We start from the raw sequence: 26,744 nt of genomic DNA, 5'->3' as shown, positions 1-26,744 counted from the left end.
CTTGTGCTTGAGTCATGCGCTCGTGCAGAGATTTTTGTAGGCAGTTTGCTTTGCAGGTAAGAACTACACGCAAATGTTCCTAATTATCCAAAATAAGAGCTCTGGTGACCACTTCATTTACGTTAAGTACTTCAGCTTTCTACTGTTGAGTAGTTTGGAGTAACTGCATTTACTCAGCAGAACCACTAGCGGAGAGAGGAAAGAACGGCGCGCGGAAGCCCGGCCCGACCGCGCATGCGCCGATCACAGGGCGCGCGCTCGATGTCTCGGCCTGCGGCTGCCGCTGTCTGACCATTCCAGGCCGGAGCGAGCGCTGCCGGAGCGCGGCCCCCTCGCTGCCCCTCAGCCCGCGTCGCCGCCGGCAGGAAGCATGGTGAGCGGCACGGCGGGAGAGCAGCGCCGCGACCCCGCAGCGCCGGGCGGGAGGCGGGGAGGGGAGGAAGGAGGGTTAGAAGGGATGAGGAGAAAAAGGGAAAGAGCGGGGCCGTGAGTAAGCACTTGGCGGGGCCGGGCCTGGCGGGAGCTCCGGCAGCCCCACCGGGCCCAGCAGCCGCGGCCCCACGGGTGGGAGTTTGCGAGGGGAGGCCGGGGCCCGTCTTTTCCTTTAGTGCTTTCCTTTAGTGCGGCCGCGCTGACGGCTGTTGTTCCGTCTCTTCCAGTTCCGCAACCAGTACGATAACGACGTGACGGTGTGGAGCCCCCAGGTGAGCCCGGCCCGCCTGCCCTTACCTCGCTGGCTGATGCTGCGCGTTTCTCCACGGGCACAGACGTCTCTTACGTGGGACACAGGCTGGGAAATCACACAGTCGTTACCTCTTAGATCATCAAGTCCAGATATCGGCCCAGCACCGCCAGCGTGCCCACTGATCACATCCCTCGTGTTTCTCATAAACCTCTAGGGATGGTGCTCCCCCTGGGCTGCCCGTGCTGATCTGGTGCCTTTGAGCTTTGGATCTGCAGTAAACATATCCTGTGGGTTATTTCCCTGCCTTAAGAATTGCAGAGCTTTTACAATTCCTCCGTGGCTATAGAGAAGAATTTATATTTAGTATTCATTTTCATTCTGGTCACACACAGTTATAAGCTTCAGTGTTGGGTGGGTTTTTTTTTTGCGACTTCTAGTAGCTATCATGAAGTCATCAGCAATGCTGATTTGTATTTATTTTTCATAAATTGTCTTGAAAGTCTGAATAGCACCGATGACTCACCAAAGACAGATTTGCTGCAATCTCTACTGCACGCATTCCTACAGGTGATTGGGTCACAGTGGCACTGATGTGATTCTATAAAAGCTCTGGGCATCTATGCAGGAGTGATGGTTACTCTAGGAGGACGTTTTCAAATATTGTTTTAAATAAAATGAGATGGAAAGTTAAAGACTTGAAAGGACTTATGCCTTTGCAGCCCCACAGCTTGTTCTTGGCAGTTGATAAATACGTGATTCCTTGCTACTCTCAGGCAGGAAATAGCTGTGTGTAGGGCATGGTAGGCATCCAGCAGACTTTGTGTTCCTCTAGGTAAAGAAAAATGGTAGCAGTGAACATGCTGATTATTTGAAATAAGTTGCTGGAGAGCAGAAAATCAGCTACTTTACCCTCAGCTGTAGCACTAAAAGTATGTTGTCTTATTTTTCTGCAACGCTGCTGGCTTGATTTTCAGAACTTGTATGGGCTTGCTTGTCTTTAAGACCTCTACTCCTCTTTCAGACTTTACTGCAGTTGACTAATAACATGTTCAGAAGTTATTGGGGGATGGATGATGAGACGCAACAATTGCTTAAGATTCATTTCTTTAGGAAACTCGATTAAAAGTTACACATCCAACTTCAGATGGAAGTTCCTCTGAGCAGTGATAGAAATAACTTCAGTGAGTTGCTGAAGTCATTCCCACTGAGATGACTTTTATGAGGAAGTCATCTCTCCTATGAGAAAAGGTTGAGGGAACTGGCCTTGTTTAGCTTGGAGAGGAGAAGGCTCTGGGGAGACCAGATTGCGGCCTTCCAGTACTTGAAGGGAGCATACGAACAGGAAGGGGAATGGCTATTTATGAGGGTGGATAGTGATAGGATAAGGGGGAATGGTTTTAAACTGAGACAGGGTTAGATGTTAGGAGGACATTTTTCACTCAGAGGATGGTGATGCACTGGAACAGGTTGCCCAAGGAGGCTGTGGATGACCCATCCCTGGAGGCATTCAGGGCCAGGCTGGATGTGGCTCTATGCAGCCTGGTCTTGTGGTTGGCGACCCTCACATAGCAGGGGGATTGAAACTTGTATCATTGTGGTCCTTTTCAACCCAGGCCATTCTATGAGTCTATGGTTTGCAAATGATAATAGAGAAAGTCTGTTGTTGTTAGGCAGTCAGTGTGCCTGTCAGGGTGGGGGAAATCAGAAGTCTGTAAATGAAAAACTGTTGGAAAATGTTGCAGGTGGTTGATTTCAGAATGATTATCTTTGATTTTATTCTGTAGGGGCGAATTCATCAAATAGAATATGCCATGGAAGCTGTGAAGCAAGGCTCAGCCACTGTGGGGCTGAAGTCAAAAACACATGCTGTTCTGGTTGCTCTAAAGGTAAGGTTAAAACTCTGTTCTGCAAACATCAATATTAGTGGAAAAGTTTTGGTTTGGCAAATTAGTTTAGTACAGTCTGAACTTTTATCTGTATATAAAATAAATGTAGTATCACTTTCCCTTTCCATTAGTGTCTGTAAAAAACTATAAACAGTTTCAGTACCCATGCTAAGCAGATTTTCACAAAATGGTGAAGGACTATCTAAGGTGTGGGGGGCAGAGTGGAGAGGCCAGACTCTTTTCTGCAGTGTGTGGAGACAGGACAAGGGGAAATGGACATAAGCTGCAGCATAGGAAGTTCTGCACAAATGTGCACAAGAACTTCTTTACGATGAGGGTGACGGAGCACTGGAACAGGCTGCCCAGGGGGGTTGTGGAGTCTCCTTCTCTGGAGATATTCAAGACCCACCTGGACACCTACTTGTGTGACCTGGTGTAGGGAACCTGCTTTGGCAGGGGGGTAGGACTCGATGATCTCTGGAGGTCCCTTCCAACCCCTGTGATTCTGTAAAGTGAGTGAAAGATTTTCACTTTAAAAGATAGGAGTTCTTCTTTTCTTTTTATTTTTATAAAGCAGTAAAACTGTTCACCTCCTTTTCCAAAACTTGGGCATCTGTTTATTTTTTCCTGAAAGGAACATTTTACAGTTTCCTACTGAAGCAGAACTATTTTTTTCTTGTCTTCTGTTGCAAGTTTACAGTTGTTCTTTGTTGCCTTTTGTTGTTGTTTTGACTGTTTTGTGATCGTATTCAGTTCTTGCAATAAATGTTAGCAGATTACTCCACAGTGCTTGGCAAAGTGGTCAGTCTGCCACATAGCTCTCTCCTTTTTTGTGTAGCGAGCACAGTCTGAGCTGGCAGCTCATCAGAAAAAAATCCTGTACGTTGACAACCATATTGGTATCTCAATTGCCGGACTTACAGCTGATGCAAGACTCTTGTGGTGAGTATCTTAGCCGTTGATATACACAGTTCTGCAATAAGTGAAAGTTCACGTGTAGACTATTGCAAATGAAATTTTATGTTCATCTAAGGACTGGTCTTGGTCTCTTGTGCTTTGCCTAAGACCTCACTGTAAAATTCTGGAAGGATTTTAAGTTGTTGGCAGAAAACTCCTTTGTTTGGCCCCAAAATTTGCTCTTTGGTTTTGTTACTTGTAAAACCAAACTGTCTGGTTTCCTCAGTGTGGTGGGGTTTCCAAGCAGTCTGAAAAAGTGGATTACCTATTTCCCTCTAGCAGCTGCTTCTATTAGTAAAAACATATACTGCTGAACATGTCAACTTCAGATGGATTTGCCTTTCACCTGCTGACCACGTAGCTTGATCAAAGAGGATGATTCCCTGGTTACACAGGAAAACACAGAAAACACAGAAAAACACAGAAAACACAGAGACAGTATAGGAAGAGTTTTTAAAATAAAATTTAATTGCCATAGGGTTACAAAGATATGTTACTGTTTAACTGTGTGTTTTTTTTCCCAGTGACCTATTTGTGGCCTGGTGCACTTCTAACTTGTCTTGATTGCTATGGATGAGATGCTCTGAGACTCTTTCAAGCCTGTGGTCAACCTCCTAAATAACTGTTAGAAGTCATGATGAAATGAAATTGTTTAATGCCCTTGGCTGTTTTTCTCAACAAGCAGAGCTGAAACAAGAATACACTTAAACCTTAACAGACAAATATTGAAGAAAACTCAGTGTGACTTTCATCTATGCACTGATTTGATTCCTCTTTCTTTTTCTTCTAGCAATTTTATGCGTCAGGAGTGTCTGGATTCTAGATTTGTGTTTGATAGACCTCTTCCAGTGTCTCGTTTGGTGTCACTAATCGGAAGCAGTATCCTTCTTAAAAAAATAATAATAATATATCATAATTTAAAAGTAAGGCTAAACTGAAAAAGTTAATTCAGAGGTGATTTTTCTTTATTCACATTGTTTGCATGTTCATTCTTTCAGAGAACATCCTAGAACTCTGAACTGATAGAAAAGCAGTAAAGTGCTGTGCACCATTTCACTTACTGCTGGTTTTTTTTGTTACATAGCACTGTGCTTTTGAAGATGGGGGTGGAAATATGACCGCACTGCACAAAATATGATCATTTGTTGGACTGCAGCCGCTTGCTTACTTTTTTTTTGTGGTAATTAATGTTCTGTGTGCTTGGAGCACAGAGGAGGCCTTGTATTCTGTTATCAGGTGCCTAGGTAAAGTTAAAAGGGCTAAGAAATTAAACGAGGCTGCATTAACTGAACTGTTTGTATTACTTGGTTGAATGCACCGCTCAGTTCTGAGAAAGCCAGCTCCTAAATGTTTTGGTGAAAAAGAGCCAGTACTTGCATTTCAAATAAGTCCTGAGAACTGTTTCTTCAAACACAGTTTTTGATACTGCAAAAGGCTTTGCAAAGACTACACAATAATTTTGAAGCATCTGTGCATTGCTCAGGAAAATGTTTTCAGTGTGATTGATTAACACTTGCCTTTGAGATTGCTTCTTTAGCTTACTTTAGAAACGCAGATACCAACACAGCGCTATGGCAGAAGACCATATGGTGTAGGACTGCTCATTGCAGGTTATGATGTAAGTAAGCTGTGCTAGCTGCAATTGGTCCAGAAGAGAACATGCTTAAATGCAATTCTGTACAGGTACACATTAAAGAGGAGAAGGTGAAAGGAGGAGGCAGACTCTCCAAAATTCTCAGAATGACACAATCATTTTCTCTATCATACTGAGACATAACTTGTATAAATATAAATTAACAGCTAATCCACTCTATGCCTATGAGGTGTACTTATGCAAAAATGAAGAACTGATTATTTTTAGGTGCAAAATGAGATGAACAAATTATTTTTTAACACTTTTTTAATAAAAAATGGATGTGGAAAAAAATTAATGGGCTCTACTTTATGTGTTCAGAAAAACAGTTTGCCTAATGCAGCACACAAAATGTCTGCCCTGAACATTTTTGACACAAAGACTGTAGAAAGAAATGAACAACTTGCCTGAAACTATTGATGGCAAGGTTAGTTCTACAGTAGGTTTCCTTGTGCAGATAACTCAATGTGTGTGAAACATCATTTGCAAGCCTAGAAGTCAGAAGCATGCATAAGCACAAGGCAGTTTGTGGAACACTTTGGCTTTAGCTGTATTCCTTGTATGAAAAATGCAGTGTAAAAACAAACACTGCATTTGTTTTTATTTTTTTAACAATAGCTTTGAAAGAATTGGGTAAGAATGGTGGTGTAATAAGCAATATAGGATACTTATGTGCATGCATGTAAACTATGTAATGTTTCATGAGCAAAACTATTTTAGAAAATATCGTGTGTTCCTAAGCAAGCTTGGTATGAGTTTATACGTTTGTTTTATGTCTTTCTGTAGGATATGGGCCCTCACATCTTCCAAACTTGTCCCTCAGCAAACTATTTTGACTGTAAAGCAATGTCCATTGGTGCTCGTTCGCAGTCAGCACGAACTTACTTGGAAAGGCACATGACTGAATTTACTGACTGTGAGTAATGAACTTGGCTATCTAATGATCTTTTTCTATTACAAAACTTATTTTCTGCCACTGTTCCATTCTGCATGTAGTAAGACAAGAAAATGTTGAGGGCTGAGTTTGGCATAAATGTAAATCTACATGAAGAGGACAACTGTAGAGAAAGTATTGCAGATCTCCATGTCTAACATCTGGGTGTTTATTTGATCTAATAAAAAGAAAAGCTGTGCTCAGAAAAGCAAAGTAAAAAGTAACAATCCTCTGCTCCATTTAAAGAATGGGAAGAATTTTTTACGTGTCAGAGCACGTACAGTATGTCATGGCAGATACTTAGGTAGTGAATTTCTGTGAAACAACGATGTGAAGGGGGAAAATAGCTTGATTATTGCTGCACTGAAGACAACACAGGGGCCAAAACCAGGTGGTTTTACAATAAATGTAGGGAAGAGCTGGTTCCTGATAGTGTACTTGTTTAACAACTGTGTTTTCAGTATCAGAAATAACTAAGAGAAGACTTTTGAAAGTCAAGCTGTACAAGTTCATTTTTTTGTTGTCATCTGAGAATGGGAAGAAGGGAAAATGAGTCTGGGGATAAGTGGTGTATTTCATAAGTACCTTTCTGTTTTCATTCTTAAGGTAATCTAAATGAGCTAGTTAAACATGGACTGCGTGCCCTGAGAGAGACTCTTCCTGCTGAACAGGATCTGACCACCAAGGTAAATGCTAGGTTTTCTTAACGAGAAATTTCACTGCCATTGTTCTCAGTAATGACAGAGAGAAAGCTGATGTAAAGTATGACTGGCACTGAAATGTGGAAGCCAAAAACTTTCTAGATAGTATCATCTTCATTTCATTTGTTGCCGATTTACGTACTGCTTCCTTCATTATCTGAAATTTAGTTTTCTTTATGGAAGTGATGCTTTATTTAGATAAGACATTGTTTCCCTAGCTGCTTCATTATATTTTAAACTTGAATCAGTGTTTAAGGTGCATTGTGTACAACTGGAATTATCAGCTTTGCATTGTAAGCACAGTCACTAACTGACTGGGGTGGTAAGGGAATGCAATACACAAAGTGAGTATCCAGCATCACAAAGTTGCAGAAACCTTGGACAGGAAATGAAGTGAGTAACTGTTGAGCAAGAAGCTTCTAAGCAGCTCTGTTACAATATTCTGGTGTTCTCTTTGTGGCTGGCTTTGCCCTTATCTATGTTTAATCTAAATTTTTTGTTCTTAGCCTGCCTTGCTGTTTTCTAGAACTCTTAAAATAACAACAATGCAAAGTAAGATGAAAATCAGTTTTGAAAAGTCAGATATTTGTTATTAAAAAGAAAAGGGAAGAGAAGAAAGGAGGGGAAAAAAAAAAAAAGGAAGTAAGAACCCCTGAATGGTGGTTTTCCTGTTAAGATGTTTGAAACGTGCTGCCTTTTGTAGGGAATAAATGACCCTCCCTTTCCTTTTCGAGAACAATCTACGAAAGGGAGAGTTTATCAAAATTGCCTTTCTTCCTTAAGCAGACACAAATACCACAGCGACCCTCTCTGTTACAGTGGGAAGCTTTTGTCTGTTTGACAAGTGATTTTGCGGAAAAATGCTTCTCACTTCTGTCAAAATTCTGCTTAACAGAATGTTTCCATTGGGATTGTTGGCAAAGACATGGAGTTCACGATCTATGACGATGATGATGTAGCACCATTCCTAGAAGGCCTTGAGGAGAGACCGCAGAGAAAGGTGTGTGCTAAATGGAAGTAGGTGTTATTGAAAGACAGCACTGAATGATGTATTATTTTTATGTTTGACGCTTAACTCTGCTATTAGACAATAATTTTAGGAATGTGATTTTTTTTTTTTAAAGCTAGAAGTTACTACATGAAAACTGGATACACCATGTACCCTTAGCTGGGCCTGATGTGCTTATTTAAGTCAATTTAGGCTAAATTGGTGGCAGGCCCTTCCTACCACTGTCAGTTTTTTTTTCCTCATCTGTCATAGTGTTTTGCACTTTGTTTAACAGCATATTTCTTATGCATGTGGCAAAGCACTTCCTCAGTCTTCTAATTAACAGCTTTGTCCTTCGTGTTTACTCTGGATAATCCCATAACACATCTTTTCCCTCTCTTTAAGCCTGCTCTGCCTGCTGATGAGCCTGCAGAGAAGGCAGAAGAGCCCATGGAGCACTAGTTGATGGACAGGTTCCTTTCTGCTGCCATACATGTTGCTGTACCGGAGCGTTTATCCACGGGTGGTAACTTTATCCTCACCTGTATGCCTCTTATGCTGATACGTACGGAGGATTGCTTTTAAAAAAGAAATAAACCGACTCACCTATCCTTAAGGAGGTCAGCAGTGCTGCATTTTTTTCTGTCGAGGAAGGGGCATTCTTAAACAGCGCAAGATACTGGTTTTTCATGGATGCCTACTGTCTTTAGCACGTACAGACAAATGGGATTAAATGGGTTTTTGGAACCCACCGTGGCTGTGGGACGGGAGGGGGAGGTGGAAGAAACAGAACTCCCCCGTTTGGCGGGGCGGTGACGTCAGAGCCGGAAGGTCCGCCCCCGCGGCTCACGTGACGCCGTCCTCGTGGCGCCCCTTCGCCCCGCCCCTGTCGGCCACGCGGCAGTGCTGTCGGCGGCTCCGCCTCTTTCGCGTTCTTCTGCACGGAGGAGGCGTGTCCCATGCCAGCAGCCGTAGCGCCGAGCCGTCCGGGAGGGAGCGGCTCCACGTCAGCCATCGCTGGAGCGCCGCGGGCAGAGCTGAGCGGGCCGGGCCCCGACCCACCGCCTCCGATCCGAGCGGGCCGCTCCGAGCAGTGCCGCCGCCTCACGGTGCGCAGCTCCGCGCCGCAGCACCTCGCGGGGAAACTTCGTAGCCGTACCCGGGGCGGGGAACGGGAGCGGGGGCGCAGAGCGGGGCCGCCGCCGGCCTCCTCCTGGCCGCGGCCCGGCGAACGCAGCTGCGCGGGGCGTCGGGCTGAGGGCTGAAAATAGCCGAGTGCCGCGAGGCAAAATGGTGCCCCGGGGCTCTCGGCTGTGGGGCGGCCGGCCGGCGGGGCGCTTCGCCGCTGCGTGAGCTCTGGCCGCGTCGCCGCGTTGCGGAGAGATGTTGTGCCGCGGGTCTGAGGAGTTTCTGCAGTCAGGGCTGTGTGCGAGCTGCCTTTTGGACAGGCCTGCTGCGCTTCCTCGTGGAGCTGAACGCTGGCTGCACAGCGTTGAGCTCTGCTGTCTCTCACACCCTCTTGCCCAGAAGCTGTTACCAAGGCAAGAAAACGGCTCTTTGTTTCCCTTTTTTTCCTGCAAACGATCAGCTTGAAGAATTGAAGCCGTAGAAATACAGAAATTCCATAACAAAAAGTAACTGGTGTTGTATTGCCATTTTTCTTTCAACTATCTTTTCCGGTACTGCTTACGTTTTGCTCTTTCCTTATGTAGAAGGAGGACACAGCCCAAAGCAACACAACTTCCTGCTCAGCCTAAGGTTCTTCAGGTGCCCGTTTGACTGAAAAAAAGGGACTTTGAATCCACAGACAGTTTCACTCATTCATTCCAGTGCCACAGCTGCTCTCTTTCCTCTGTTGTCAGTCAGAGCTCTGTGTGGAGCAATGCTTCTTCCCAGGCTCAGCGAGCTGGAAATGAATGGTTTTTTGAATGTTGTTTGCTCAAACAACTGCTTCAAAAATAAAGTGAGAGTGGAGGGCTTACAGAGTTTGCATCTCAGAAGTTGTGTCAGCACAGCTTTGGAGGTGAGGCAAGATCTGAACTGGTGACCCCAGACAGTGACTTTTTCACTTGGCGTGTCACTGACTGCTGTCCTGGAGGTATGGTAATGGAACATTAAACAAGTGTGTGCTTTTACACTGTGTATTAACAGACTGATGCATAATGCCATGTTTTAAAGAAGCGTCATCTTTCAAAGATTTGTTAAGCTCTGTGTAAGACTTCAAGAAAATTCATTGCAGTGAGAGCACAGTCATTATTTTGCATGCTTTTAAAAATGCAGTTTTGGACAAGTAATAGAAACTAACAGTTTGCTGTGCTCATCAGTGTGGTATCATAGCACTAACTGAGCAAACTGAAACTGGAACTTTTTTCCATTAAGAAACAGAGTAGTAAATTTGGTTTGATCTTAGGCATCAATTACATTAGGAAGAAACAAACAGAAAAATGAGGATTGAATTTTTTTTTTTTAATCTGAATTGCAGCTTTGATGGGTCTGTAACCCTCAGGTAGTTTTTTCCTCTGTATGAATACTGACTTTCCTCATCAGTCTATAGGAGCAGCTAAAGAGTAGAGTTCAACAGGTGTGGTTGTTCTTGGTATGTAAAAGTGTCGTCCTGCTTTCCTCTCCATCTCACTTTTTTATGTTCTGCCATCCTCAGTTTCCACTCCTAGATCTTGTGCCCATTGTTATAGCTTCCTCATTGGCTGATTCAGCTTGTTAAACTGGAAGAAAACTCTTCCTTTCCCCTTTTCTTTCACTGATGCTTTCAGCTGGCTTTGCGCTTTGGGTCAGTTCACCTGGAGAGGCACAAGAGCACCATGAAGATAGTGAATATAGTAGGAATCAGAGTGATGTGTAGGCAAGGGAAAAGCTGTTGCATCCTTTCAGTGGCAACCAAATATCTGTGTACTGCCATCATCTGTAGCCACACTCTGGCGTATTGGAAAGATTTTTCATTTCTGAGTTGCTTTTTTTCTTTGGCAAATGAAAACAAGCTCTTGGCTTGCTTGCTTGTTTGTTTTTTGTAAAATGGGAAGGTATTTCAAATGTGGCTTCTCAAGAAATCCAAGCTTCTACAAATCATTAAGTCAGCTGGAAAGTCATTTTTATGTTATTAGTAAAATCTGCTAACTCTGGGATGGCTTTATTTGCTTGTTTTTTTTAGGTTGTCTGATACTTGTGTGAAAATAAATCTTCCACTGAGAAAACATTTGTAACCAGGAGCCATGACTGCTGCTGAGAACGTGTGCTACACGTTAATCAATGTTCCGATGGATTCAGAACCGCCTTCTGAAATCAGCTTAAAAAATGACCTGGGCAAGTAATGGACCCTGATGAGAAGGATCATCCATCATCATTCTTGCATAGTGTCCTTACACTTTTACTAGAATATTGTTTGCGTTTCATAAACTGAGGCAAATGAGTGTTTATTTTGTTACGTTGATGTTTGAAACGTGTGAATTCTTCTGCTTGCTGTTTGAGAAGTTTGTCATATTTATCTTACGTGACTTTTTGTCCAAATTCTGAGCAGAACTTTTATATCACTTTCAGTCTTTGTGCAAAGCAATAGATGTTGAGATCTGACAGGCTTAGTTAATGAGAATCATATCACTTACTGTTCTGTGCACAGCTGATCTTTCTTGCAGAAGTGGCATTGTCAGTATTTAGTATAACACCACAGTGCATCATAGTATCCTGGTGTATAAGATGATTTAAAGCAGTGAAACAGCAATGAAATGATTGTAACATTACAGTGCATTGGAGTATTCTGATTTGAAATGCTCTTTGAAAGCACTGGAGCAGTGATGCAATCTGTTGAATTCATTTAATTCCAATACATTGATCCCAAAAATAAGTTTAAACTCCAGGCTTATTCTTTAAATACCTCTTGCTTCCTCTTTATGCTCTTAGAAGTGAGGATGTGGATTTTATTGAGATGTTAAGTTGTACTCCTTCGGGGAAAAGTTGTATCTTCTGACCAGAAAACAGCTGTTCCTACTAAACTGTGGCATGTTAGCCTTCCTAAGCATACAATTACCATGATTCGCTTTCTTGAATTTTCTATCCATTCTAGAAAAAGGAGATGTCAAGTTGAAGGCAGAGGTCTTGAAGAAAGTGATTATTATGATTCTGAATGGTGAAAAACTACCTGGGCTTCTGATGACCATTATACGTTTTGTGCTGCCTCTCCAAGATCATACCATCAAAAAGCTGCTGCTTGTTTTCTGGGAGATAGTGCCAAAGACCACTCCAGATGGCAGGCTTCTGCAGGAAATGATCCTTGTCTGTGATGCATATAGAAAGGTAGCTTCTTGTTTATTTTATTGCCTATATTTACATACGGTGTACTTTCTAGAAAGCGTATTGTTTTCTGTTATGTAAAATATATGAAAGCATCTTATGCTCTGCATTTCCTTGCAAACCATTTTGTCCTAATGCTTCATAGCTGGCTGAATTGTAGGTAACCAGCAAACCAACTACTAAGGAATCTTCACGTTTCCTCTTACAATTAAACATTTAGTGCTCAATCTTACTAAATCAGAGAGCCTCGAAAATGAGGGATGACCTCATTACCACCTCGATAGTGTCCTTGGACACACAGTGGGTCAGTAAGAGTAGAGTATGCTGTATTTGGCATATCTTCATTGCAGTGTATTTGGGATGCTCCTTCACAAAGATAATCCTTCAGTTTCTGTGGGAATAGACTGCAAGCAGATAACTAACATGCAGTAGAGTCATGTTAGTAGCCACTGTGCTGGAATGCCTGCAGGCTGAGCTTTCACAGCCTTAGGAATCACATACAATACATGCAGTGCAGCAGAAAAAAACTTAGGACTTGCAAGTTTGATTGCACAGAAATGCGTGTTTTAAATTTCATGGGACTTCAGTGTTTTAAGAAGATTCTTGTAATGAAAAGATAAAGAAGTGTCCTTTTAGACTTTTGGAATTTGCTCCATCAAAAAACTTGGGAAGAGGCTAGCAAGTGCATTCACCTGAGCTTTGTAGTTAAACTGTAGCATCTGACATTTCAAATATGCTTCTTGTTGATTGTAGGATCTTCAGCACCCAAATGAGTTTATCCGAGGCTCTACTCTTCGTTTTCTTTGTAAGCTGAAAGAAGCAGAACTGCTGGAGCCTCTGATGCCAGCCATCCGTGCGTGCCTGGAGCATCGTCACAGCTATGTGCGCAGAAATGCAGTCCTTGCAATTTACACCATTTATAGGTAAATGCCAGAATCTGTTTAAAGTGCAGAAGACCAAGGCCGTATTTGGAAGGCTATGTTTGGTGGCCTGGGTGGCTTGGGAGAATTCATAAATATGTATTTATGTATGTATATATGTATTTATTATTAATTTCTGGGAGCGGGGAGGAAGAGAAGGTTGGTATGGGGTGGGTTTTTTGTTTGCTTTTTCCTCTGTAAAGAACTTCTTTGGAAAAGTGGAAGGTACTGCTCTTGCTTTCGCAGCTGTCACTGAGATCGTTATATTGCAGGTTAATTTGTAAGGACAAATGCCTTTCTTAGTTATCTAGCCTTCATGCAGAGTAATCGTTGTCCACTAAGATAAACAAAGAAGAATTTTACAGGAGTGTAAGCATATACATTTATTTGAAGTAAGACATTCTTCCTCTACTCCACTTACATACTGAATGCTATTGCTTGTTTTTTTTCTTACCTAAACACTATAACCAAGTGTTCCTATTACACTGAAATCATTCATGGAGAAATATTTTAGCTGTCATAATAGCAGACAGTTCTTATGCTCACTGAGCTTGTCTAGTTTTGAATGACTAACCAAAAACTCTACGTTGCTGTTTCATGCTTTTTGAATTTCTGTAAACATTTGTGTAGGATATGCAATTAAGCTGTATGTTTTCCCCCTCATCAGTAGTTTTTTAAATATGATTTTTTTTTTTAAGAAATTTTGAACATCTTATACCTGATGCTCCTGAATTGATCCATGATTTCCTGGTGAATGAGAAGGATGCAAGTTGCAAAAGAAATGCATTTATGATGTTAATTCACGCAGATCAGGTAAGGATACTTGCCTCCAAATTTATTTAGAGTAAATATCTGAAAATGTCCTAGGTAACTAGCCAGTGGTTTGTTAGAAGTGTGAAGATATTCATAAAAAAAAAAACATGTGTTTGAGAGCTGTACATCATTTGTGGAGTATTCTTTAACTGAAAATAATATAGGTCTTTAGTGCTGTCTTCATTTTAAAGAACAGTTGCTGCATTTGAAGACGACTATGTTGTTGCTGAAAATTGTAATTAGTTTTGTCATGTGAGCCTTGCTGGATTGAAAGATCTCCATTACCTATCATTTTATAGCTTTTGCACTTTTATGAGAAAGAAGTGGCAAATTCTGTTCATTTGCTATGCTGGCATTTGAATTTTGTGCCTGATTACTGTTAGACATGTCTCATTTTTTGCATGTGTAGACAGAGTTTATTAATTTGCTCTTCACACTTAGTATTTTTTCATAAATTCTTCAAAGCTTTCAGTTGAAAGGTTGACTGTGTAGTTTTCTTCTGATTGGTGATACTGGTGAGGGGTGGATAGTTGGACTGTATGATCTTTGAGGTCTTTTCCAACCTTGGTGATTCTCTGACTCTGTGATTTTTAAAATGTGCTTTGCTTTAAAATGTAGCTGAGAACTCTGAAATAACTTAAATGATTTGCCTTTTATTCATTTAGGATCGAGCATTGGATTATTTGAGTACCTGCATTGACCAAGTCCAGACATTTGGAGATATTCTACAGTTGGTTATTGTTGAACTGATTTATAAGGTAAAAGGAAAATATATTGTGATATATTTAAAAAATACGGGTTCTATTAGACCCCTTAGTAGAACAGTTAGAACACAGCTGGAAAAAGCATTATAGCCACTTGTGTATGTCAAGACCTTCTAGTATTGCATACTATTTCCAGTTAAAGTATTTTGATAGCTTTTTAAACTGTGAATGATGCTTCTTATGCTCAGAAAAGGTTGTCGCCTTTTGCTTAATTTTCTTTGTATGTAGGTCTGTCATGCCAATCCATCAGAGAGGGCTCGCTTTATTCGCTGCATCTACAACCTGCTGCAGTCATCCAGTCCTGCAGTGAAATATGAAGCAGCAGGAACACTAGTTACACTCTCCAGTGCACCGACTGCAATCAAGGTATAGAAGTGCTGTTTGCAGACATTCCAGTACCTACTGGTGCACCGTAATACTGTGTATTATGCCTTGTACTTTTGAAGTCTTACGGCTTCAGCAAAATGTGGTTTTTGACACTTGATGTGTAAAACTGTCTCAAAACCTCTTCTGAAATTGGTCAGAAGATACTAGGACTATATTTTACAGCTTTGTGGCTGCAGGACTTCATACCACTTGGTGATGGACAGGCTTTAATACTGTGCAATTTATTACAGTAGTTCCTATCAACCTGCAGTTTTGTTGACTATTCTTAGCAAAGACAACCAATATTGAAGATTTGCAGAGGTTGAACTGCTTTCTTTATTCTGAAACATTAGTCTTTCTCAAAGTGGAAACAAAGCTTTGAAGATTCGCGTTGATTATTGCTTGACCTCACATTCCTATTTATCTTTGTAGTGCTGATTACTTGAGAACACAAAGGAATTCTAAATTCTATTCAAAAATAGAATATACCAGCCTAGAATAAGAGTAAAAACATTGTAATAGTAGCTTCGAAAGCTCAGATGTGTTAATTCTTACATTCTTACTTTAGTGCAGTCATTTTCCTTGAGTACAGATATCGTACAGAGAAGCTGTCATTAAAACCACATCTAGATACGCTAACACTGTCAACTATTTTAAATTATTTTTTATATCCTGTCCTGTACTTAAGATTTGACTCAAAGCATGCAAGGAAATTTATGGTTTTGCTTGAATTTGAAATCAAGTCTGTGTATTGTAAGCTGTGCATCTTCCTGTGGCATTATGGTAACAAACTGATGGAACTGTCTTTATGGTTTATCAGAAAGTTTAAACTGTTCTCAAGTTAATTTCCGTGCCAACTCCTTGAATTGTTGTTTAGTAATAAAGTAAAAGCTGTCTTTAACTGAAGTTGTCTCCAAGATTTGCTCACTTCCCTTCTTTGTTATTTGTATAAATTTTTTCTTACCCTTTTTAATTTAGGCAGCTGCCCAATGCTACATAGATTTGATTATTAAAGAAAGTGATAATAATGTGAAATTGATTGTGTTGGATCGGTTGGTTGAATTAAAGGAGCATCCCTCCCATGAGCGAGTGTTACAGGTACGTGAGCTCTCTTTTCTTGCCAGCCTATCTGAATGCTTTTCCTTCCCTATAAATTTGTCTGTTGAAAACAGCTGAATAGTCTTTTATGTTTAGGTTTGCTGTTTCCGCTGCCTGCAATAACTATGGTAAATGTTGCCATGATTGTAAGGCTTAGTAGCTTGCCTGAGAAGTGTTAGAATGGATGAAATGAGCACTGAATTTCATAATCATTGCATGTTTGTCACAAGATCTTTGAAGATCACTGGGGACTGAAAATTAGAACTGAGGGTGGAGTAATTTGAAGCAACAAAGCAGTTATTTATTTGTTTTTTAACCGTTTCAGGATCTAGTTATGGACATCCTCAGAGTGTTGAGTACCCCAGATCTGGAAGTGCGCAAAAAAACCCTTCAGCTGGCTCTGGATCTGGTTTCTTCAAGAAATGTGGAGGAGGTAAAAGATATTACATGTGTCTCATAACATGTTTTTATTCTCCAGAAAAATACGTGATTTTTCTCAATTTTATTTGATCTTTTCTGCAGCTTGTGATCGTTCTGAAGAAAGAAGTGATTAAGACTAATAATGTGACAGAACATGAAGACACTGACAAATACAGACAGCTGCTTGTTCGTACTTTGCATTCCTGTAGTGTCCGGTTTCCAGATATGGCTGCGAATGTTATTCCAGTGGTATGGAAATGTTTAATTATATTGTCATTCAATTATGTCCAGCTGTCCCAAAATCCTTCCTGCCCACGTGTGTAAAAGAATAAGTGAAGCTAAAGGTTTTTCTTAAAGTGGATTTACACTTAGTCAGACCAGTTTTCATTGCTGAAGAAATAATCTGCATCTGAATGTAGAAGTACAGTGATAGAAACGTAACTTTTTGGTTCTTTGTGTTAATGCTCCCCACGCTGTGTAGCTGATGGAGTTCCTCAGTGATAATAATGAAGCTGCAGCTGCTGACGTACTGGAATTTGTGCGGGAAGCGATCCAGCGATTCGATAACCTCAGACCTCTTATTGTTGAGAAGATGCTTGAAGTCTTTCATGCAATTAAATCTGTCAAGTGAGTCTCAGATATGGTATCAAAGCAGAACTGGAGCACTGTGTGGCTCATTTGCATTAAATGTGTGTTGTCATTAAGTGTGTACCAAAAGCCTTGCAGCCCATGCACACGGAAGGTGCAGGAGGTAGATGACCATAGGGAAATGGTTTCCATCTTGCCTCTTTGTCCATGAGAGATTGGGTGCTTGTTACGTTGAACCCAGATCAGTTCAAATTCGTTTTTATGATGCTATTGTTAATTGTATTCTATTCGTTAGAGGATGATGTTGTAGAAGACCAACACCAAAGCGATATATTTGTTAAAACAGAATTAGTAAGGGAGTGTGGCAATGGGAATTTGCATTTCTAGGGAACTGGAAAAAGTTGGGCATTTGTCAGAAAAAAAGAGTCCTAAGATACAAATCTGCAGAGCATCTTTAGTATTTGCAAAGCACTCAAGGCTTGGCATTCTGATGGTTCAGTCATATGAGGGGAATTTTTCTGTTTGAAGACACCTCTTTCTGGATATCCCGAATTCCTTGGCTCTGTCATTATGTCGCTAAGTGACAAATAAGTCCAACCCTGAAAAACACTGCTGCTCTTTTTTTTCTTTAATATTCGTTCAGCCTTCTGTTTTTTCATTTCTCTTACTAGTTTGTCTCAGGTAGTTGGGGAAATTACAGCTGTCTTTGTTAACATGCAGTGGAGTTGGTTGTGATGGTAATGAAATGTAATTTTTTAAATATCAAGCTTCTCACAGATGAATAAAACAGCAGCAGAGAAGAAATCTTATTTTATATACTTGTTCATTAGTTTATTGAAGCTGAAAGGATGAATGTTCTAGATCAAACTTGCTTCCTGCCCATCACATCCCTTTGAATTTGTCCATGAATAGCTATCCTTGATGCTAATTTATCATGAAAGCATGGTTTAATTCCTGTTCTTATTTTAGGATTTATCGAGGAGCTTTATGGATTCTTGGAGAGTATTGCAGCACAAAGGAGGATATACAGAGTGTAATGACAGAAGTTCGCAGATCACTTGGAGAGGTGTGTTTATTTTGTTATTCTAGCTTTTTGTGGTTTATCTTACTACGTGCGTTGTGCTAAGGAAAGGATTTAAAACAATTAAAATGCAATACGGAGTTTTGAACATTATAATGTAATGTTATATGTGCAAGAAGCCAAAAACAAAAACTAGGCTTTGCATTCAATATTGAATTATTTTTACGTAGCAACTGGCATGTACTGAGAATAAATTTTTGAACGCTTCAGACTTAAGAGGGTGGGTGAAAAATTGCTTGTTTCAGATAACTATGGTGACTTGAACATACGATTACTGTAGCTATATCCACTAACAAATGAAGAGTGCTTTAAGTCTTGGGAGCTCTGAGACACCGTATGCAGCATCATGAGCTTTATGCACGGCTGTAGGAGGCTTCTGTATCCGTGTGAACATTTACCTGTTCATGTTTAGATCCCAATTGTAGAATCTGAAATCAAGAAAGAAGCTGGTGAGCTAAAACCTGAAGAAGAGGTGACTGTGGGCCCAGTCCAGAAACTGGTGACAGAGATGGGTACTTATGCAACCCAGAGTGCTCTGAGTAGTTCCCGGCCCACCAAAAAGGAAGAGGACAGGTATTTAAGATTTCTTACTAGATCTAGTAAATGTTTGTATTGTTTTTTTTGTTTTTTTTTTGTTTTTTTTTAAGTGACATTCTCTCTCATGGAGAGTTGAGTGGTTGAGGTGACTTACTATTTTTAAAGTATCTTTTGAGCTAGTTTTCTGATGACTGTTTGTCCTTGTAGACCTCCACTGCGAGGATTCTTGCTTGATGGCGATTTCTTTGTTGCGGCTTCCCTTGCTACCACTTTAACTAAGATTGCTTTACGATATGTGTCACTAGTTCAGGAAAAGAAGAAGCAAAATGTAAGTCATCTCTGTGCTTTCACTGTAGTTACAAAGAAGAGCTGGTTGGTGGATTGGGTTTTTTTTGTTTGTTAGTGGGGTTTGCTTTTTTCTTTTTGTTCAATGGATTTTTAAGCAGATATAAAATTGATTAAGTCTTGAATCAAATGCCAGTTACAAGGTTGTATGATAATAATTTGGGCCAGTTACAGGGTTGTATGATAATAATTTGGGCCAGTTACAGGGTTGTATGATAATAATTTGGGCCAGTTACAGGGTTGTATGATAATAATTTGGGTCACAAGTAGGGCTTGCTGCTTTCCAGCCACCATATCAGAACAGTCTCTTAACTCTTGGTACTTTGTCTCTTGACAAATACAAAAAAAAAAAAGTCCAGAAATTTCTATGAATTCGATTAATTTGCCTCAGAAATAAGCATTTCTTTAAAGCTTTTTAAAAGCACAATAACCTCCTTTCATTTGTCTTCCTTCTCAGTCCTTTATTGCTGAAGCTATGCTGCTGATGGCCACTATTCTCCATTTGGGAAAGTCTTCTCTTCCCAAGAAGCCCATTACAGATGATGATGTGGATCGTATTTCCCTGTGTCTGAAAGTTTTGTCAGAATGTTCTCCGCTCATGAATGATATTTTCAACAAAGAATGCAGGCAGTCCCTCTCTCATATGCTGTCAGCTAAGCTAGAAGAAGAGAAACTTTCCCAGAAGGTGAGATATCATGAATGTGTAATCATAAACACTTGGAATTTTTTTTTATGTTGTTCACATCCAAGCAGGTCCTAGAAATGTCTCCATTTGACTGTGTCTGCTTCAGTCAGTATGTGTTCTGTGGTAAGTGAGGGAATTAATTATGATGGCTTTTTTCTGCAGAAAGAATCAGAGAAAAGGAACGTGACGGTCCAGCCCGACGATCCCATTTCCTTCATGCAGCTTACTGCTAAAAATGAAATGAGCTCAAAAGAAGACCAGTTTCAGCTCAGCCTTCTTGCAGCAATGGGAAACACGCAGAGGAAAGAGGCTGCTGATCCTCTCGCATCCAAACTTAATAAGGTAATCTAATAGTCAGTCTTTTAATTATATACTCTTTACTTCTGCTCATGTGCAGAATCAACTATGGGAGTTGCATACTGGAACTAAGGAATCTGACTATGCTGGTTGATTAGAAAGTCCCATATGTTTGTTGATTAGGGGGAAAGAAAGAGGAAAAAAATTTTATTGTGCTTTATTATTCCCTTATCATGAGGAAAGAAGAGTGGCAAGGAGACTCAGTGCTAAGCTGGTGGCATGCAGAAAAGAAATTGAAATTGTGTGGTGCTTTGAAGAGCCCAGTAAGGTTCACTATGAGAAGAGCAGGGGTGTCACAAGTTAAGGACCTCTTTCATTTCTCTTCTTCCATATCCTGTTGACAAGTGTAGTGTATCTTGTTTCAATTTGTCTTTTATTTGCTGCTGGTTATTACAACTGGCAGAGAATGTCCAAAGAGGTTCCTAAAACCACAGAAGATCCCAAGTTGGAAGGAACCCACAAAGATCATCGAGCCAAACCTCTGGCACTGCAGAGAAGCATCTGAGAATCAAACCCTGTCTCTGAGAGCGTTGTCCAAACGCTTCTTGAACTTCAGTTAGGAAAACAGACTTTCATTCTCAAAGTCTGTGTAAATTCTTTTTAATGTTTAAAGTCACCTTTCAATTTGAAGTCACTATTTTTCATTCTAATCTTTTTAAGTATAATGCAGCATTATAGTTAATGTTTTGGGATCTTAGATGAATTCAGTTCAGAAAACGTTCTATCTGTAAAGATTTTATGAATTGCAGTATGTCTGCGAAGGGACAGCTGAGCAAAGGATGGATTTAAAAATGCATTTGTGTAAATACGGAGGATCGCTGTGATTTAGTTGCAAGCCATCAGAGCTTGTTAATTTTTGAAAGCTTATGCAAGAATTATGGACTTCAGTTTTTCAGAATGTCACTTAAATATTTTCTAGACTAAGTTTGTGATATTTGGCTGAAGTGTTGTTTATTTTTTTTTCTCTTTTTGAGAAGATAGTTATGTGAAATTTAAAACTCCTTACATGCCTTTTCTGTTTGATTTGGGGGCTCATATTAAAGAGCAATGAATTCAATTGTAGTTTATTGTTTTGGCATTGTTTGCCATGATTTCCAACTAGAAATGGCTTATGAGAAAAATACCTTAAATTCTTTTCCTTTACAGGTTACACAACTAACGGGTTTCTCAGACCCTGTTTATGCAGAAGCCTATGTGCATGTCAACCAGTATGACATTGTGCTGGATGTGCTCGTGGTAAACCAGACCAGTGATACTCTGCAGAACTGCACGCTGGAGCTGGCCACACTGGGTGAGAAGCACTGCTGGGCACTGGCACTGTTGGTAGAACTAGGGAGTCTCTTACAATTTCCTGCTAGTGGAGTAGGAAAAGTAGCAGTTGTATTCAAAATCAAGATGGTACTTTGACCTGTTCTTAGATAGCTCAGTGCATGCAATACTGAACATTGAACTTTGTTTTTAAGGCACTAGATAGTAGTGTTAGGTGTTATGATGTTGGCAGTGATTAAAATGCAAGGCAGAAGTGACAGTTTTCTGCTTGTTAAAAGTACTACCAAGCTCAATCCAAAGCCCATTTAAGTCAGTGTTTCCATTTGTTTTCAGTATCCTTTGGGTGAGTACATTTTAACTGAAGTTTTTAATGTAAAATCAACGAAGTAATGCAGTGCAGCTCTGTAGGCATTGTAATTGAATCGCAAAACAGTAAATGTTCCAAAAGTGGAATTGTTGTGTACTGGTAACATTCTCTAATGCCCTCCCCCAAATTTATTTAAACAGGTGACTTGAAACTTGTAGAAAAACCATCTCCTTTGACACTTGCTCCACATGACTTTGCAAACATAAAAGCTAATGTCAAAGTTGCTTCAACAGAAAATGGAATTATATTTGGTAATATCGGTAAGTAGGCAGTCGTGTGTGCAGGATACTGTGTGGGGTATTTCTTATCTGCTCAATGGGCTCAGAAATGAGTAAATAAAGCACTTTGTACTGGGAAAGGAAATGAAATGATTTGTAACATGTGAATATTTTGTGATGATCTTTCTGAAAGTTTGTATTTTAATTAAAAATCCTGGTGGAGCACACTACCTTCAGAGTGATTGTCAGCATGATTATGGAACCCAATCTCTGAATTGAAAATGACCTTAGGCAGTATTGCCTGAAAAACCAACGCACCTATCTCAGAGTTCTGTGGCAATTTGGGGAAAGCACCTGAAAAGGGTAGAGATCAACACGGGGCTGAGCTGCTAGCTGACAGTTGGTATCTGGATACTCTTACTTATTGCAAAATCACTTTTCTAAGCATTAATGTGGTTTGTATTTTTTTATTGCAGTGTATGATGTCTCTGGAGCTGCTAGCGACAGAAACTGCGTGGTTCTCAGTGATATTCACATTGACATTATGGATTATATCCAGCCAGCCTCTTGTACGGATGCAGAGTTCAGACAGATGTGGGCAGAATTTGAGTGGGAAAACAAGGTTAGTTTTACTTTCTGTATGTCATTTGGGGTTCTTGTTGGATGATTTGTCATTCTCTTTCCTCTTCCACACTAACTCATTATATCAACATTATCTCATGTGATATAAACCTCATTCAGATGCTTCTGTAATATAAGTGATTCTTCCTTATATTGTGTTTAACACCAGGTAACACTAGCTGTGTTTGTCTATTTGTAGAATAGCTGTGTAGAAATAGGTGCCTCTTCAAACATGCCTAGTGGCCTGGGTTTTTTAAAGATTAGATGTTTGCATTGGATGTTGGTGCTTAACTGAGTACCATATGCAGCTCGTATGTTTTAAAGACTGTAATAATAAAATGGGAGCTTCTACCCAAGTGAGTGGATGGCAGGAGGTAGTTTGTGTGTTATGCCAGTGCATAATGTGGCATGCAGCTCGCTCTCTCAATGTATTGCTCCTCAAAGAGAAATGTGGTGGCAGTGTTCGTTATAGAGCACTGCAGAAGGGCTGGTTTTGGAAATGCCTGATATGCTAATTAAAGTAATTGTCCTTTTTCTCTTTGTGCAGGTTACGGTGAATACAAATATCATTGATCTAAATGAATATTTGCAGCACATACTGAAGTCAACCAATATGAAATGCCTCACTCCAGAGAAGGTGAGCTCTTTGCCTGTAGACTCTTTTGTGACACGGTTTTTTGCTCACATGCTCTTTCTGTGTAATTTGTTCAGCATCTGTTAGGCATGTCATTAGAAATGCTTGTTAAAAGTACAAAATTATATATTTAACCAAAGTTCTTAATGATCTGAAATTAGTAAAAAGCTAGTTGTTAACAGATTCTGTGTCATTTCATCACTTGAGCTATTTCTTCTTCAGCGAGTAGAAAATTAGAATGTCTGTTTAATTTGTAGTAGCTTTGATGGGACTATCTCTTTTTATACAGTTTTTTCAGTAGCTCGAAGATCCTTTCTTCTGTATCAAAATTGACTTTCCTTTTGACAATGTATTCTTCTTGCTGTAAAGTGAAATATATGAAGTAGCTATTAAGGTACAGTGTGTATGTATTACAGCTAATAACTAATACATGGACTGCATCTAAAGTAAAGCTATACCTAAGATGAGTGAGAGTGTGTTTGTGGGGTTTTGGCCTTTCTCATGTGTTCACTTGTCGTTTCTGTAGGCACTTTCTGGTTATTGTGGCTTTATGGCAGCCAATCTTTATGCACGTTCCATATTTGGAGAAGATGCACTTGCAAATGTCAGCATTGAAAAGCCAATTCATCTTGGACCAGAGGCTCCTGTCACCGGTCACATACGAATCCGTGCAAAGAGCCAGGTAATGCAGCTTCCATTCAGAGCACCATTTCTTCTGGTTTGTAAGAAATGTAACAGGCACTCTTTAAAAACTTGCAACTTTTTGGGGTGTTAATTAAATTAGGTAACATTTTGAGAAAAATGTGGGGTAAGATGCACTAAAACATCTTCTCTCCCAGAGCATTACCATAAAATAGGTGTTTGGGACAAGATTTCTGAATTTTTTTACCTTTAGCACTGCTAGTAGGATGTTATTTCATTTGTGTTTAAATAAAGGTCAGCTGCTCCCTGAGTTTTCATGGTCTTATTCCTACTAAATTAGACATTTCAGTTTTACAAGAAAGAAAAAGCAAAAACTGAAGTGTCTTAGTAGAACAGTTTTCTAAAGATATATCTACGTGTCTTTGAATTTTAGAACTTTCACCTTCTGACTAAAAAACTACAAGATTTAGAATTGTTTAGTAACGAAGCAAATACGGAAACAGCTACTGTAATAATAAAAGTATTTTAAACAGCATGCAACAAAGAATTGTGTTGAAGTTATTACAGTTGAAGAAACCATTTAGTTTGTGATGTCATTATGGAAATTTTGGGGTGATTTAATGTTTCTGATACACTTACAATGACATTTTTACATAAGAGAGCATTCAGTTACATATGCCAGCGTGGTCTCACCTTGAGATCATTCTGTAGATTAGTGGTTTTATTTGGGCAGTTTCTTTTGACATTTCTTCTTCAGTTTCTGTGCAATAGTAACATGGTTCTGTGATGAAATTATTTTCTATAGCCTTGATGTATTGAGTGCTTCTGTCGGCACTGAGACTTTCAACAGTTGAATTTCAGTAACTAGATTGACAGATGTAATTTCTCTAGTGGGCACATACTTCCAATTGGTTGAAGGTCAAAAAGCTCAAAATTAATTTTTCTTCTTATTTTGAAGGCAGGTTTACTAGCTGCTAGCTCTTTGAAGTTTCACTGCTTCAGTAATATATATCAGTGTGGCCTTTTCCTGGATTTAAGATGGTGTGCACTAGAATTTATGCAAATAGGTGAACAGTTAGATATATTTTGATTCCTATGCCACTAACTACTTAAAATCCTGTATATGGAATTTCCTTTTAGTATGGATAAAGTGATTTTATTGAAGTACCAGTGTCATAAACATCTTCTTTCTTTTCCTTACAGGGAATGGCTCTGAGTCTTGGAGATAAGATCAATCTGTCCCAGAAGAAAACAAGTTTATAAATTTTACGTAATATCTTTTTGAGTCTTTCACAATTTAACTTTAGATATGTGGCTTTTGGGATCCAGAACATCATATATTCTTCAGTGTTCTGTAACTGTAGAAGCCAAGCTTTTGAGCTGAAAGCATTCCAGCAAATAACTTGCAGGTTCTCCGTGATTGTTACTGAGCAAAACTTTAAATCTCCAGGTTTTTTTCCTTGTCCTGGAAGTCATGTTTTCTTTGTCTCTAATATATACTGATGCTCACAGTACAATAAACAAATTATGCCTCTAGTCTTTGGTCTCTCAATGATAATTTTGTCATTTGCTATTTGCTTAGTGCTTAATTTCTGACGGATATTCTAATGCTCTAAGAAGGTGCTTCTTGCTTTTTGCAGGTATCTGATATAATGAGTAGGCCTGAATTGTGTGAACGTGTTTGTGGCAATTAAGACTCTGGTGTACCTGTGGGAATACACATTTGACAACTGAATCAAAGTCTGTATGTTCTAGATGGCTGGTTTAATAATGTGATCACTTGGCACAGACAAGCTTAAAGCATCAGAAAAGGACAGCATTGAAATTTAGCTATTTCCAGCAAGTGGTAGAACCTTAAACTTGGTTAGTTTCTCACATTCTTTCGAAACACCATTATCATCACAAGTAACGTAACGTTCTCAGTGCTGTTGTACAGTACAAAAATGCTACTGAGTAATGCTCACATAACTGATTCATTGTCTGCTCTTCCCAGTACTTTTTGCCATCTCGTTTTCATCTGTACATATAAGCACTGATGCAGCTGCACAATTCTGGATTCTTAGTACTTAAAAATCACAAAATAATAGAAATCAGCTGCCAGTGGTTATTTTCAAGCTGTGGAAATCATTCTGTGCCCAGTAGCCAGTACTGAAGTTTACGTTTGTATACCATGGTGTGCATATTAATGATACAGACAAGTCTGTACACCTCTTAAGGCTGAATTTGAAATATGTGACTTCCAGAAGCTATGGCTTATTTTACTGTTTTCTTCCAGGCACACACACTTACTATATACAGTAAGATAAAGGTCTTTATAGATAAGAAACTTGCCATGACTTAATCCCTGAACAAAGAAAACACTTGAAAGTCACTTGGGAAGGCTCGGACTTCTTTGTGCAGTTCTGTGAGCACTGAATGTGCTCGTCACAGAACGTACAGCCACAGTAATGTATGCCAGATAAAAGTAGTAGATACAGTTGCCATTGAGTGCCATGGTGATGTGACTTCTAAGAACTTTATCTGCCCTAACAGGCACTATGGAGCTCCAGTAAATGTTAGAGAAAGTGAGTCAGCAAGGTAACACAGTATGGTTTTATTGAGTGACCTGACTGAGTTTTGAAATGCCTTTTTGGTTCTGATATTATGCTTTCTAATGAAAGCTCCAACTCATGAGTCACGTGGTACCAGCAAGAGCTGAAGCTCTGAATATGCAGATCTGCCTTGCTAATGAGGTTGTGTCTCACAGCAGTGGGAACTCAGAGTGGTTGTGTTGCCTCCTGTGAAGTTATGCCAGAATCACAAGGAAATAGTGGGGATAATCAGAGTATGATCTTACTTGCTTAGTACTTCAGAATTTGGGGGGAGTGGGAGGGAAATAATATACAGCAGTATGTTGTGTGTGCTGTCCTGGGAAGTTCTGCATGTATGGGTAA

The 26,744-nt window shown here is 39.9% G+C and overlaps 3 protein-coding genes across 3 annotated transcripts; 2 read left to right on the top strand and 1 right to left on the bottom strand.

Moving 5' to 3' along the window:
• Positions 1-240: 240 nt before the first annotated feature.
• PSMA1 (proteasome 20S subunit alpha 1) lies at positions 241-8,400 on the top strand. The gene is made up of 10 exons (XM_085224202.1): positions 241-373; positions 660-704; positions 2,470-2,571; positions 3,410-3,513; positions 4,319-4,407; positions 5,076-5,146; positions 5,948-6,077; positions 6,702-6,781; positions 7,692-7,796; positions 8,190-8,400. Exons 1-10 carry the CDS (start codon positions 371-373, stop codon positions 8,244-8,246), a joined length of 786 nt encoding a protein of 261 aa, XP_085080328.1. The 5' UTR covers positions 241-370; the 3' UTR covers positions 8,247-8,400.
• Positions 3,114-10,437, bottom strand: LOC146544233 (uncharacterized). Its single transcript, XM_085223832.1, has 3 exons — positions 10,420-10,437; positions 8,391-9,372; positions 3,114-3,911 (listed from the first exon to the last, which is right to left on the bottom strand). The coding sequence occupies exons 1-2, from the start codon at positions 10,435-10,437 to the stop codon at positions 8,491-8,493; spliced, it is 900 nt and encodes a 299-aa protein (XP_085079958.1). The 3' UTR covers positions 3,114-3,911; positions 8,391-8,490.
• COPB1 (coat protein complex I subunit beta 1) lies at positions 8,755-25,347 on the top strand. Its single transcript, XM_085224195.1, has 22 exons — positions 8,755-8,893; positions 10,951-11,102; positions 11,860-12,089; positions 12,840-13,009; positions 13,705-13,819; positions 14,485-14,577; positions 14,812-14,949; positions 15,928-16,047; positions 16,373-16,480; positions 16,570-16,716; positions 16,949-17,094; positions 18,025-18,121; positions 18,549-18,709; positions 18,881-19,001; positions 19,476-19,703; positions 19,866-20,045; positions 21,207-21,351; positions 21,837-21,956; positions 22,391-22,536; positions 23,083-23,172; positions 23,696-23,851; positions 25,015-25,347. The coding sequence occupies exons 2-22, from the start codon at positions 11,012-11,014 to the stop codon at positions 25,072-25,074; spliced, it is 2,862 nt and encodes a 953-aa protein (XP_085080321.1). The 5' UTR covers positions 8,755-8,893; positions 10,951-11,011; the 3' UTR covers positions 25,075-25,347.
• The last annotated feature ends 1,397 nt before the right edge of the window (positions 25,348-26,744 follow it).

The sequence above is a fragment of the Meleagris gallopavo genome, chromosome 5 (genome assembly GCF_905368555.1).
Source record: "Meleagris gallopavo chromosome 5, MGAL_WU_HG_1.1, whole genome shotgun sequence".
Lineage (NCBI taxonomy): Eukaryota > Metazoa > Chordata > Aves > Galliformes > Phasianidae > Meleagris > Meleagris gallopavo.
Note: the sequence above shows the minus strand (reverse complement) of the source record. Positions and strands in the feature narration are given on the sequence as shown.